We start from the raw sequence: 15,100 nt of genomic DNA, 5'->3' as shown, positions 1-15,100 counted from the left end.
CCCTTATTGTCCTGGGCATCTATAAGATGCTAGTCCTGCCACGTTTTTTGTACATCTTTCAAAATCTTCCACTGCTGCTGGAGCTGGAGAGAGTGGCGCGGTTCTTCTTGTAGCGGGGCACACAGTGCCGTCTAGCCTTTCCCATTGTCAACAGGGCCCATTTGGGTATGTCCCACATGTATCTGTATTACTTGTCATGTAACCTCCTAGTTATTCATGACTGGTTCAACGGGGGCTGGTTTGATCCATCCTACCACTTAGAGCTCTCTTCTGTCGGCTTCCGTCACCTGTAGGTTATGCTTTATAAGTCTCCAATTCCCACCTCCATGCCTCTGGTGACCCGGGTAGTGTTGCTGGTATGGAGGGAGGCACTTATGTGAAGTGGGAGGGCAGACTTACCCAACATACCCCTCTGTGGCATGGCAAGTGGTTGGGGGAGGTGGCCAAGCTGGGTAGCTTTAGGACCTGGGAACTCATCTGAATTTCACAATTAGCAGATGTCTGGTTGGGACACACATACAGTCTTTCTCGGACCTTAAACAATAATATGCACTGGTGCATACTTAATTCAACCATTACCTTCAGATTTGCCATGCTCTTCGTGCCCCCTCCACGTCAACTAATGTCTCCCTGAATTTAGCCCTCTGGATGCCAAGCTTCTTCTGGGTGACATTGGCCGTGGAGGCATTTTTTTAATTTACTGTACCCTTGCTGTCAACTAGCCTTGCTCCCTTGATCATCTCAAACCTTGATGGGAGGGTTGGGTGGTGCCTTTCGATGAAGAGGACTGGTGTGATGCCCTGATGGCCCCAGTGTACTTCCAACCTCCAGGCTACGTCTAGTACAGATATATTATCTCTATTCTGTGTACCTTCCCAAACCAGTTTAGAACGGGCAGTCTTTGTCCTTTGGTGTCTTGCCCACGCTGTGAGGTTGACCCAGTGCACTTTTTTCATATGGTGTGGACTTGCCCGAAGATGCATCACTATTGGTCTGCAGAGACTAAAGACCTCTGAAAGGTTTTGGGGTGGAAGGTCCCTCTTTCACCCCTCCTGATTCTTCTGGAGGTAATGCAGAGTGGCAATGGTACACATGCTGAAAAGGCATTCCTGGGTACAGCCCTACTCTGTGCAAAGCATGACACAGCCGCAAAGTCATAAAGTCCTATCCTTCCAACCCTCGGTCAATGGAGGACGGGCGCCGACTGGTGTGCTCAGCAGGAGCGTGTGGTATTCTAATTGTGGGGTTGCCCCCAAAAACATGGGTGGTGTGGGGAAAGGGGTAGGTTATTTATTGTAATCCGACTGCTGCCTGCTGCTTTGGATCAATATGTGCAGTGTCTGCTTTGATATATAATTGTGCTGTCACTCCTTTTGATCATGGTGTGTTATTCTACAAATGTATTATTTAAGTGCCATACTAGCTAGTTCCCATATGTCCAACCCCTTTGGCCTTAAAATTCAATAAAGTGTGTTTAAAAAAAAAAAGTCCTTTCATCTAGAGATTTAACATTGAGGACTCATTGGCCTCATAGGAAATCAGAAGATGTTTTAAAATCTTTGGTCTCTACACCTGTGCTTTAATTTCACACCGTCAAGGACAGTATCAGCTGGGTTTCAACTGAGACTCAAAGCATTGCCTGCGGCAAGACTTTCACAAAGATCCCATTCCTGAGACATCAAAAGAGCTCTTCTTGGACATTTGGAATTCTTAGGAATCAACCCCTGCATTACATAAACCACACCAGACAGTAATCCAGATAAAGCACATGCTCAATAAGGTGTCCAGGATCAGACTCTGAGAGAGTCTCTCCAAATACTGGCATAAACGTCAAGGTAGTAATAAAGAAAGCAGCAATCAAACTCAATATTGTCATTGCAGCTGCTTCAACAGAGACATCTGTACTGATGACAGCCTGAAATTCTAGGTCTTCGATTCAAATCTTAAACAATTCATCCCTGCAACATGAAGAAACTGATCATCATAACATGTTTCATTTTATTCATTCTTCCTGTTACAAAAATAATACAGCAAAAAATACAGTACCATTCCATTTACATCACCCTTTGTCTTTAGTTCCTTGGGAGTTATAACTTCGTAAGACGAAAATGAAGTTTGATTGATATCTAAAAAGAATGAGAAAAGTAAATAAGAATGTTGTGTATAGAAAGTTTAAAAAAAGACCACTAAACATGTTGGTACCGTCATTAATTCAGGAGACATGTTTCACCTCACAAATGATTTCAAGAGATTCAGCAGGACTGAAAAATGTTGTGGACATGCCCCACTCACAACTGTTGGTAGTTTATTATTAGTGTCCACCACACAACAGAAGTACAGTTAAAACATTGTATGATTAAAAACACATATAACATCAAATAAGCATGGAGAAAGACTTCAGCTCAGGAGAACCTTATTCCATTTTGGGGCAGTAATAACTGTCTGAAAATCGAAACAGTTCGCAATAAGCATGTGCAACAGAATCAAACCAAATTTCATGGATTGTTATATAGCGGGAGGCCAACACACGTCCAGATTCATTCAGTTTTGAAGACATGACCCATGCATAAAAGCATGAATTGCATTGACTGAAAAAGGAAAAGCTATCAGTCTGTTAAATATCTTAAGTAAAGAGCATTAAATCCCATGTATCCTTCCAATTAACAAAAAGCAACATTATGAAAAATTCTGCTAAATATGTTCAATCTGTCGAACTACACGAAAAATCAGATTTTTGCCCTCCAAAGAAGCCAGGTTGCCAGCCTGTGTAGCACCGCTTGTCGAGGTGCTGGAGACTGCAAAATTGAGTAGTACGGGGAGGAGCTTCGCGGGCAAGCAAGATGGCCGCGTAAGCTCGGAGCTCCGTAGACCCTCCGACCCTCCGCAATAATCCTGCTCGAAATCCTGTTCCACGTAGGTGGATTCCCACTGCTGACGGGTCACTGATGCGGAGCCTGCCTCCCGCTTTCGAATCGGAGGTTCCTACGCTGAGCTACGTCGTGTGATGTCCCTTGCCAAGGAAGCGCCATTGTCTCCTCGGTCTCCGTCACTCCGCATGATTGGGACGCGTAGTGCAGGGTGGTGAACCCCGCTGGCGGAATTTCCGATACTGCTGTGTCTCCTACCACTAGACTGTGTTCCACATCTGTTCTACAACCTCGGCCCGTCGCACCTTGGGCTCGGAGCTGTGTGTGGTGGCCCCTCGGTCTCATCGGACCCAACATGGCGGGCAAGGGCGACCCGGACAAGACATCGAACAAAGGAGTCCGTGGCAAGTCCCAAGTGCAGCAGAACAGGATTGATAGATATGCCCAACTGCGCATATCGCCTGCACCGGGGGTCTCCACTAAGGACATCTCTTCATCGGGCTCGCCAGACGGGTCCGAGCCCACCCTCAGTGACATTATGGGGGCCATCTCGGGCATACGAGCCGAAATACAGAAACAGCACGAGGTCTTGACCCACAAAGTGGACACATTGGCGGTGGATCTCACCCTCATCAGAGCCGACCTGGGTAAAACCAACGATCGGGTGAAATCGCTGGACTTAAAAACCTCGAGCCTTACCACCGACGTCTCGGACCTGCAAACCGAGGTCCGGACCCTACGGCTCGCCTCGGACCAATTCTCCAGGAGACTGGACGACTATGAAGGTCGTGCCAGGCGACAGAATGTCCGCATCATTGGCGTTCCGGAAGGGTCGGAAGAGGCATCGGCAGACCTGTTCGTTGAGGACCTGATACAGAACCATCTTACTCCCCCCGGGTTGAGCAAATTCTTCTCGGTGGAGCGAGCACATCGGGTGCCAGGTGGCCCGCCAAAGTCGGGCGCGGCACCTAGACCCATCATTGCTAGACCCATCATTGATCGGGACGCAATTCTACAGGCGTCCAGGAGGCACGGACCGTTACAGTACCAGAACTCTGAGGTACACTTCTATCCTGACTTTACCAGGGCGGTACAGAGACAACGCCAGAGCTACGGTGGAGTGAAACGGCGACTGAGGGACATGGGACTCAAGTATTCGATGATGTTCCCGGCCAAGCTGCGGGTCGAGCACGAAGGCCGAGCATTGTTCTTTGACTTTCCGGACAACGTAAGCGAATGGCTCGACACTCTACCACAGCGTAGCGACGACCGGGATAACAGTGAAGGGGGCGCTGCTGGTGGCGCTGACTTGTGAGAACTGGCTCTACTACGAGGACACTGGCGGTTGGTGGCCCTGCTATATGTGACATTCGTCCCTTTTTCAGTGTAATAGCAATTGGATCTCCTGTCGTTTCATGGGGGGCGGCGGGAGGTGTCCGCGGGGAATCCTTACTCCTCTTGGGGCATTTTGTAGACTAGTTAATGGGGCGACAGGCACACTGCTGGTTGGGGGGGCTTTTTAGTCTGCTGCAGGGGTGCAGGGTGGGGGGTGTTTTGGGACAAGTTCGAATGTCTCTCAGTGTGGTATTGTTTACTTTCTTTCGGCAATGGGTGATGTATATTGTTGCACTTTTGATTCCGCAAGGGTCTCTCGGGCCGGGTGGGGGAGGGTGCCACCACGACCAAACAATTCCTTACAGTGCAAAACCCGAGAAGACCATCCCTCTATATGCTCCCGAAGGTGCACAAGAATCTTTTAGATCCACCTATGCGCCCCATCGTGACCGGGTGTGGTACTATCTTTGAACCCCTCGGTCAGTATATTGATACATTCTTGCAACCATTCGTCCAACAATGGCCATCTTACACAAAGGACACCAATGATTTTCTTTTGACATTAAAAAATGTCAACATGACGAGCCCCATACTATTGTGTACTATTGACGTCAAGTCTTTGTACACTTCTATTCCCCACCAGGCTGGACTGGAAGCCGTAGAATGGGCTCTGCTACAACAAACATCAGTAAGAGCAAACAAAGTACTCATCTTAGAACTGCTTCATTTCTGCCTATACCATAGCTATTTTCAATGGTCATCTAAGTTTTTTCTCCAACAACATGGAACATCCATGGGATTTGCCGGGGCCCCGGCATATGCCAATACCTTTATGGCTAAATTTGAGGCTGATCATATTTACAACAACAAATTTTGGAATGATCATACCACCTTGTAAAGGAGGTTTATAGATGACATTTTTTTGATGTGGTCAGGAACCAAACAAAGTCTGGAATCAGAAATCGAAAGGTTAAATCAATGCTCAGAGCATATTGAATTTACCTATGCCATCAGTGAAAAAGAATTACCGTTCTTGGATGTTTTAGTTAACATTGAAGAGCTACAAATCCATACGACGATATATAGAAAAGCGACAGATGTGAACAACTCATTACTTTATCAAAGCTTTCATTCTCAAAATCTTAAAGACAATTTACCGGTATCGCAGTATATGCGAATCAAGAGAATATGTTCTCATGAGGATGAATACAAAAAGAACCTACATTTGCAACATCAACGATATAAAGACAGAGGATACCCTGAAGAGGTGTTGAAGAAAGCTAGAGATAGAATTGAAGCATATAGCAGAGATAACCTGTTAATTCAAAAACCCAAAAAAAAAACAGGAAAGACAAGTGTTTGTATCAAAATTCTCAACGACATCTCAGAAGCTTAAAACTATCATATACAAACATTGGGATCTCTTAAAGAACGAAGTGGACTTCAATGGGATATTTAACAGCAAGCCCATCTTTGCCTACAAAAGATCAAAAAACCTAAAGGAGTTGTTGATGACCCCGACGAGAGAAACAGAGGAAACTTATAGAGCTATGAGGAAATGCCAAAATTGCGTACATTGCTCCAATGTGATTGAAGGCAAACTGTTACACCATCCACAAACTGGTAGAGAGATAAATCTATACCACAATGGAGAATGTAATTCTAAAAACTTGATTTATTACATAAAATGTCCTTGTGGAAAAATTTACACAGGAAAAACTGAAAGAAAACTGAAGACGAGGATTTCAGAACATAAAAGCACTATCAGAAACAAGAACATAAAAAGCAATTTAGCCAAACACTGGAATGAGAATAGTCATAGCATAGCCCAGATTAGGTTTTCCATTCTGGAGGTAGTCAAAACACACGAGGGGGTTGATCTTACCAGATCCCTCCTCCAGAGAGAAATTCATTGGATCAAATATCTATCTACACAGGAACCGAAGGGTCTTAATGAAAAAATTGATTTATCGTGTTTCCTATGATTCCCCTTCACCAGGACACTGTACCGAGTATGATGTCTGTACTTTATCGCTAAAGTCGTTATATTTCACTGATTGGTAACTATGACTGCATCATTATGTGCTTCTATTTTTTCTCACATTTTTATTTCCAGTCACGCAGTTTTGTGGTTTAAAACGCTTCGGTTTTCAGACTCTCTACCATTCCAACATGGCGCTGATTAGCAAGTGGCGTTTTGAATGTATAGTCCGTTTTTTATGTCGATTACCGGCTTCGTGTATAGTCACGAGAGAGTCAAGTCACTCAGTATTCACTGTTCCCGTAGAGCAGCGGTTGTAAGCGAGAGAGAGTTGTTTTCTGCACATCAGGATTGAAGAGCAAGGTGAGCTTTGTAGCGCGAGGCAGCGTGGTTGACAGGTTAATTGCAGGGTGACTTATCCCAGTTTATAGCTGTTGGTTTTTTTGTCATTTGTAGGAGAAGAGCGATTACTGGGTGCGTGAGAGAGTTGTTTGAACACTTGGTTCATTGTGTTCAAGGTAAGAAAGATTTTAGGTTCCGTTTTTTTTTTTTTTCTTTTTTCTGGGTCTGTTACACTTTACAATAGGGTCAGAGAGATCACTTAGCGTTTGTGTCTTGTTTGCCAACAGAAGGATAAAGCCTTAGACCAGCGTTTTGATTTTCACATACACAGAGGTGTTGGTGAAGGCTTTCTTTTTGCAGTAATGTTACCGCTTTTAATAATATACATGGTTGCTTCATTGTATTGAATTCACATGCTTCAGAGAAGATTGAGTTATGGTATTCTGTATTTCATTTCCACAGGCCCCCGAAGAAGAGCTCCATTGAGCTCGAAATGCATTGGGCACAGACAGAAAGAAATGTTAAAGTTGAAAGAATTGACATCTATTTTTGAAATGTGATGATGTTAACATTTGTGTTGATTAAATAACAGTTTTTTGTTGTTAAACTCATGTAAATGGTTGAGAGAAAACATTTGCTTACAAATATAAAAATACAATCATTTTTTGGAAACAAATTTGAGACTGTTTTAAGAGTTTATATGTTCAGCGGTTTCCGCTACAAAACCAACAGTGCGCTAAGGTTAAGTGTTGCATACACTTAAGATAAGGTTGTTCAATTGTTAGGCACGCTACCGGACAGACGTGCTACCTCAGCAGCACGCTTAGGGTTAAATTTTATAATCTGCATAAATTAAATACAATTTCAGGTAAACAACTGAGTGCTCCTCTCATCCAAAAAAAAAAAAAAAAAGCCATTTTAGCTTTGCCTGACGGCTTACTTATTGTTGGGGGTGACTTCAACTCGGTCTGCTCTGGCACCCTGGACCGACAGCCGTCTAGAGACCTTCGCCACTCTCAACTGTGGTTGCCCACGTTTAAAGATTCAATGGGCCTTGTAGATAGTTGGAGACTCTTGCACCCCACGCTTCGTCAGTACTCCTTCCTGTCCAGCGCACATGGTAGCTTGTCCCGTATAGACTACATCCTTACCTTGGCAGCTCACGCTACGGCCGTGTCTGAGGCTCGTTTTCTGGCGCGAGGAGTTTCGGATCACTCGCCGCTCCTGGTCTCCTTCGACTTCGATATCGCCCTGTCGGTGCGACCGGCAACGGTCAATCCTTGGTACTTTCGGAAACCAAAGACCCGTGCCCTGCTGGCCAAGGCTATAGACCTTTACTTCTCCGAGAATGAGGGTTCGGTTGGGTCGGCCGCGACCCTGTGGGAAGCGTTCAAGACCGTCCTGAGAGGCGAGGCATTTGCTTTAATAGCGGAGGCCCGTCGGAATAGAGATGCCGATCTCCTTTGTATCGAGGAAGAGATCTTGAACCTCGAAGCCCAACTGGATCCTGAGACTAACCCAGACCTCCTTCATGAGCTTTCCCTGAAGCAGTTGGACTACCGAGATCTCGCTACGAATGCCGCCCAGACCATGGCTAGGGAACAGCAGGGCCGCATCTACGACGTGGGTGACAAGGCTGGCAAGCTGTTGGCCTGGTTGGACAGGAGGGAGTTGGCTAGTCGGGTTGTACCTGAGATCCTGGGGGCAGATGGAACCCCTGTCACTGACCCTTCCGCCATTGCCGAGTCTTTTGCCGATTATTTCAGGGGTGTCTACACCTCCACCTCTGACTGCTCAGAGGCCGACTCGGCAGAACTTCTTTCGACCGTGGATCTTCCCTGTCTCTCTGAGGCGGATCGCGATGATTTAGACAGGGATATATCTTCTGACGAGATTGCCCTTGCGATCCGCTCCTTGAAATCTGGCAAGGCGCCGGGTCCCAACGGAATCCCGGCTGAGCTCTACAAGATACGGCCTGATGTGGTCTCCCCGCATCTCCGTACTATGTTCTTGGAGGCGCGAGACGCCGGCGTTCTCCCCCTGGACCAGAGGGTGGCCACTATTGTAGTCATCCACAAAGACGGTAAACCAAGGGATGTGTGTCGTTCGTATCGACCTATCTCCCTCCTGAACACCGAACCTAAGGTCCTCGCTAAATTGCTTGCCAACCGACTGGTTGGGGTTATTGGCGACTTGGTGCACCCGGATCAGTCGGGCTTTATTCCGCACCGCAACACTGCCCTCAATCTGAGACGGCTTCATGGCGCCCTGGCTAGGGCGCACACTCTCACGGAGCCAGCTGTGCTGGCATCCCTCGATGCCACCATGGCGTTTGACTCCATCGAGTGGAATTACCTCTGGGCAGTGTTAGCTAAGCTCGGTTTTGGCCCGGTCTTCCTTAGCTGGGTGAAACTTCTTTATGCCAGCCCAATGGCTAATGTATCCGTGAATGGACGCCTGTCGACGTCTTTTGTTCTTCACAGGGGTACCAGGCAGGGCTGCCCCCTGTCGCCTCTCCTTTTTGCCTTGGCTCTCGAGCCCTTGGCGGCTACGCTTCGCTTCCACCCCGACCTCCATGGTATCACCTGGGCACCTGACTTCGAGGACCGTATCTCCCTGTACGCAGACGACATCCTTCTATATCTGACGTCCCCGTACAAGTCTCTCATTGTTGCCTGTGATGTGCTCAGACACTTTGGGAGATACTCTGGCCTGATTATCAACTGGGCCAAGTCCTCCCTATACGTATTGAAAGGGGACACGCCGCGCCTCCCCAGAGGCTGCAACATTCAGGTGGCCACACAGGGCTTCAAGTACCTAGGGATCTACATCTCTGGGAACCCGAAGGTTCGATACGACCAGAACTTGCTCCCCCCACTGCAGCGCCTTCGACGCGACGTGGAGGGTTGGCGTAAGCTCCCGCTCTCCCTGCTTGGCCGAGCGGCCCTGTTTAAAATGATGTCCTTGCCCAGACTCCTGTATGCCCTACAAAACACCCAAGACCCGGTACCGGCCCGATATTTCCGGGAAGTTGAGAGTCTTCAGCGGGCCCTACTTTGGGATGGCCGCCCTCGGGTGGCGATCGCGAAGCTCACGCTCCCGTGGTATGACGGGGGCATAGCGCTACCGGATGTACGTAGGTATTATTGGGCCTCCCAGCTTGCAGCCCTCAACCACGGGTTTTATGGGCCGGTGAATAGCCCTGGCTACGCCATGGACAGGTGGCTTATGGGCGGTGGTAATTATTACCGAGCCCTTTACTCCAGATCTCTGGATCGGCGGATATCCGGTCCCACGAAGACGGCAGTATCTATTTGGCGTACGATCACCAAGGTGCAGGGCTGGCAGGGCAGACTGACCAGCTTCACTCCTCTGTATGAATCCGATATGTTGGGCAGACTATGGCACACCAAGGGCTTTGATAAATGGGACCTCATTGGCATCTCTAGGGTGGTGGATGTGATTTCCAAAGGGACTATCAAGACCTTCCCCCAGCTACAGACTGAGTACCAGCTGGGTGCCTCGGAGTTCTTCCGATATGCCCAGCTGAAGCATGCCTTGCTTTCTGCTACTACCCCGGGGGAGGATATCCCGGAAAGCTCACCGCTGGAGGACAGAGTGCTGGACAGCCATATGCCCGATAGCGCAATCTCACTGTCTTACAAAAAACTAATTAATGTCCGCACTGACCTTCTCCTTGGGTTGCGAGACCAGTGGGTGGCGGATGGCCTGGAGATCGACGAGGAGGACTGGCAGAGTGCGGTGTCCTCCCCTAAGGAGGTTGCCATCTCATCTCGGCTTCGTCTGGTCCAATTTAAAATCCTGCATAGGGTATACGTTCCTGGCCCCCGCCTTATACACATGGGTTACTCGCCCGACGGCCTCTTTCGTCGAGGCTGTGGTGCCCTCGCCACCTTCTTACACATATTGTGGGAATGTCCGGCCATAGCGTCCTACTGGAGGAGGATTCACAGGGTCATGAGCGAAGTGTCGGGAGTGGGGATTGCGGCGGAAGCACGTAGGTGCCTCCTCAACATTTGGGAGCCAACAGATCACAACACAGCCCAAACTCAGTGGGTGACCCTAGGCAATATGGTGGCCATGAGAGACATCGCTCAGAGGTGGGGAGCCAATACGGCACCCCTTGTGGTACAATGGAAAGCCAACATGGATTGGTGTATGTTCCGGGAGAAGACTGTCTATGCTGCCAGGGGTAAACCTAACAAATGGAACAGGGTGTGGGGTGCTTGGAACTCTTACCGGGGTGATGTGTGCCTGCCCCCTGAGCCTGCTTCATTGGATGAGCACCTGTCACTGTGACCTACGACACCGACTGTGTACGATAACTGATTGATCCTGTATTTCCCCCCCCCCCCTCCTATCATCCTCCACTCTTCTGTACTTCTGAGCTGCTGGTCTCTTTCTCCTCCCGGCCTTCTACTCCTTGCTGTATTCTTCTCCCATTGCCACTTCTCGGCGCCATTTGGCGTCTTTCTTCTTATCGTTATAAAATTATAAAATAAACCTATAATTTCCTGCTGTACCTGACTTGCACTACTATGCTCTGCCTACTATGCTGCCTTGCCTCCGGGATGTTAGGCTGAATAGCTGTGTGCTCTTGTGAAATAAAGGTTTTCAAAAATTAAAAAAAAAAAAAAAATTGAGTAGTACATACTAACAAGAGGTCTGATGCCATTATGGGCAGCATTTTCAAAAGAATAATAGCCAAATTGTGCAATCTGAAATGGTTGATCGTGATCAACAAGAAAAAAAATATAGAGTTCAAGGTTCATCTTTAAATACTCGAAAGGTATACACATGTACAGAAATGCTTACAGAGTGATAATAAGGATGCCATATTGGGAGAAAATGTGGCTGGACCTTCCAGTAAAACACAAAGAGAATGTGAAATCAAACATTATATATCCCTCAATTGAAGAATCCACTCCCCTAAACCAATTGCATACAAACTTTCGCAACTAAACCACACATATTGAATAGAGTCCAAATGTTACACAACATGCTTAAAATTGCATCGGTCTGGTTAGAAATGGTAAGATAAGTGTCCTTCTAAAAATAACAATGGCCTTCACAGGCATTATACAGTAACAGATGATGATAAAGGTATGAAGCAAATTGTTAGCCATAATACGCTACGGTAAATCTTCATGCAGAAGCACTGGGTGAAGCTTATTCCATGCAAAGGAAACAACCCTTTTCTTTTGGTGTCAATGTCTCACAACATTCCAGTCACAATTTTCACTGAATCCCGCCAAATCAGTATGCTGATGAAAGTATCCATCATTGCTCTTCCAGTACTCCTTCCACTTCTTATTCAAGTGCAAATACATGTCATAATATTGTCTACAAAAAAAGTAACTAGGTGAATGATTAGCTTCCATAAAATAACTAACAAGCTTAGTGTTTGAACCTTCTCTTTAATGATGAGTGCATGCTACTGTATTACAAACTTTAATTTTCTGTCAGCCATGCCAAAATACTGTGACTGACAAGCCAGGCGGTCTATTGCATACTTACTTGAAACTGTTTCTGAGGATTACATATTTACTCTACTGGGTCTAGGTATGCATATGACAGGTATAACAAGGATAATCCTGTAACAGGGAGTGGAGCACGTTAAGTAGGCATGGAAAAAACAACATATTTGGCTGTGTATGTCCTTTAAATTGGGTGAACACTTAAATGTAAAAATGGGGTGCAAGGTTCACACATGCTACACTCTCAAGAATCTTCCCATCTTTTCATATAACTGCATGTATCCAAGGGGCCAGAGGATCATTCATGGTAACTACAGCAATTCTTCCTTTACTTGATTTAGAAGTTATGTCCAACAGTGCCTCTCCTGGTGTATTAAATGCATGATTATATGTCTAGAACATTCTCGGACCATGCCTCGGTCCTGCTGGATCTCCGGATCCCCACGTACAGGCATCCACCTTTACAGTGGCGGCTGCATGCCTTGTATTTGTAGGACATGGTATTCACAGACAATATAGGGAAAGCGATCATAAGATACTTTCAAGAAAATAAGGGATCTGTGGTGGAGGTCGGGATATTATGGGTGGCTTTCAAAGCTACTATACATGGGGAGTGCGTCGGGGTGCAGGCAGGGGCCTTGAAATTGTGACGCACACGCCTGGAAAGTAAAGAAAGTACGCTGAAAACACTGGAACAACGATATGTGCAGAACCCAGACATTAAGATATCGGCAGAAATGAGGGAATACCACAAGGAATATGCCAGCACGACTGAGCAGGAGGAACTGCATATGTCTAGAAGATGGAAAGCACGATCGTACAGGGAGGGCGGGAGGTCAGGACGCTTCTTAGCATCAAAACTTGCTAAACCAAATTCACAAAAACATATTACCAAAATAACTACCATAAATGGAGATACATACTATCACACCCAGGCTATCCTGTCCCAATTTGTGGATGTTTATAGCCAACTGTATGGGCCGCATGAAGCGGCGAGAGAGGATACGGCTAACTATCTAGATGACATTATCACTCATAAACTTAGCCACAAAAAGGCTGACTACGCAATTGTAGCCACTCCTGCCCAACTTGGTTGTACCTGACCAGTCAGGATTTGTGCCCACTCTTTCAAAAACTTATAACTTACGAACACTTTTTGCCATTGTACATTAATTGGACCCCAAGCTTAAGGCGGCTGTGAAACCATTTGATTCGATACAATGGGGTTATTTGTTTACGGTGCTCCAGCGCAAGGGGATGCCGTTGGCATTTTTGCAGAGGATCTATCAGCTCTATAACACTCCAGTAGCAAGAATACCTATCAATGGTGATATCTCAACTCCAATCGGTGTTTATAGGGGGACTAGACAGGGCTGCCCCCTCTCGCCCATTTTAATTCGCACTCGCATTGGAGCCGCTGGCATGTCTCATACGACAGAGACATCCTGACATGGCCCTACTGTTCCGCCAGAGTCCACTGCCCATATCCCTTAATGCGGACGACATGGTGCTGTATGTACGAGATCCGGAAACACAACTGACGCCACTGATAAGTGAAAATGTACAAGTATGAGTGGTACGCCGGGCCGAGCATCAACTGGAACAAATCAGTGGTTTTACCCCTTACGTAAATACCAGACCCGTACACACTAGAATACCCCCTGGAATGGAGCCTAGAGTCAGTTAAATAGCTCCGGGAGTGGGTACACAGAAAAGCAGAGATGGTGATAAGCCTAAATTACGGAAGAGCAATTGCCAAATTGAAAGAACAAGTAGGTAGATGGATACGGTTGACTCTCTCATTAGCCGACAGAATAGCGGTCATGTAAATGATAGTATTACCCCAGTTCAAACTGCAATCTGAGAATAATCCATATTAAATACTTACAGAAGTTAAATTACACGCCACTGAAACTGTAAAAAATTGGTCTAGGGCGGATTCTAGATGCCCCAGTTGTTGGGTACTGGACGCAGACTTGGTACACTTTGCATGGTCCTTCGCACTCATACAGGTTTTGAACGCAAGTAATACAGACTGTTTTTTACATAATATTTTTATTGACATTTCGTATATATCTTTAACCATACACAGTCATCACACATTTTTTAGAATCAATATCCCATATAGCCATAAGGCACATCGCACAGAAACAAAATGGTTTACAAGCAGTCATCGCTATTAATGACAACATTTTACCAACTAGTGGGTACTTTATCATGGTAATCCAATCATCTATGCTCTGTTATACATTTTAATACACAGCCTACTGTTTGTACATTGGTCTTACTGGGGCGGCTATCAATCTCACTTTCAGGAGCTACAAAAGTATCCAAAAGTAATAAATGTAATTTTTAATAAACATAAAAAGAAAAACAAGAACCTCAAACTTAAACTAGTGCAGAGGAGTGTCGTAGAATACTGTCCTAATATTAATTACCGGTGAGGGGTTGCTCGGGGGTCTCACTAACGGGTAAGTAAGAAGGAGGCGAAATTCTCCAGGATCAACAACCTACCTCGTTCAGATGCTCACATACCTCCACTTTAAATAATCGAATGAACCTTGATTGGCCAAACCCACTCCTATAAAACTACCACTGAAATATGTTATTATATTTCAGGATCCCCCTCCAGGTTCTGCCCCCACCTCCTCTTCATCTTCGCTGCTGGTTAGGCTCGGCTGCTCCCATGTCACCATCATTTCTTTTCAGAGTGCAGCTATGGGACGCTCTCTCACTCCTCAAGCTTCTTCCCAATCCAATGCTCTACCCTCAACTCCAGCCCAACTGATCACATCCCAATTCCATGTCTCTACCTTGGTACCGTGCATTGATTTCCATTCTAAGGATATTCTTTGTTTGGCAAGTCCCAGAGCTAAGTCTATTAACCTAGTTCCGACTTTACACTTATGAGGGCGGGAGAAGAGTCCCAGTAGACACACCTTTACAGTGAGGGCCAGTTCTCTTCCCAGAGCCTCTTTAAGGTTGTCAAAAATCGCTACCCAATAGGGGCGTAAATGTTGACAATCCCAAGTCATATCTCTGTGTCAAGGTGGGCACACCTTGGACACCTCCACACT

General features: G+C 46.4%; 1 protein-coding gene across 1 annotated transcript in view; it reads right to left on the bottom strand.

Moving 5' to 3' along the window:
- The window catches only part of LOC147683291 (disintegrin and metalloproteinase domain-containing protein 9-like), a 2,469,977-nt gene that overhangs the window by 2,399,858 nt on the left and 55,019 nt on the right, over positions 1-15,100 (bottom strand). The window contains exon 2 of the mRNA XM_086944815.1: positions 2,047-2,126. Coding sequence (XP_086800941.1) covers positions 2,047-2,126 — 80 coding nt within the window. The remainder of the gene's footprint in view (positions 1-2,046; positions 2,127-15,100) is intronic.

This window comes from Lissotriton vulgaris, chromosome 11 (genome assembly GCF_964263255.1).
Source record: "Lissotriton vulgaris chromosome 11, aLisVul1.2, whole genome shotgun sequence".
In the NCBI taxonomy this organism is placed as follows: Eukaryota; Metazoa; Chordata; class Amphibia; order Caudata; family Salamandridae; genus Lissotriton; species Lissotriton vulgaris.
The sequence above is the reverse complement of the archived record's forward strand: the minus strand, read 5'-3'. Positions and strand labels throughout refer to the sequence as shown.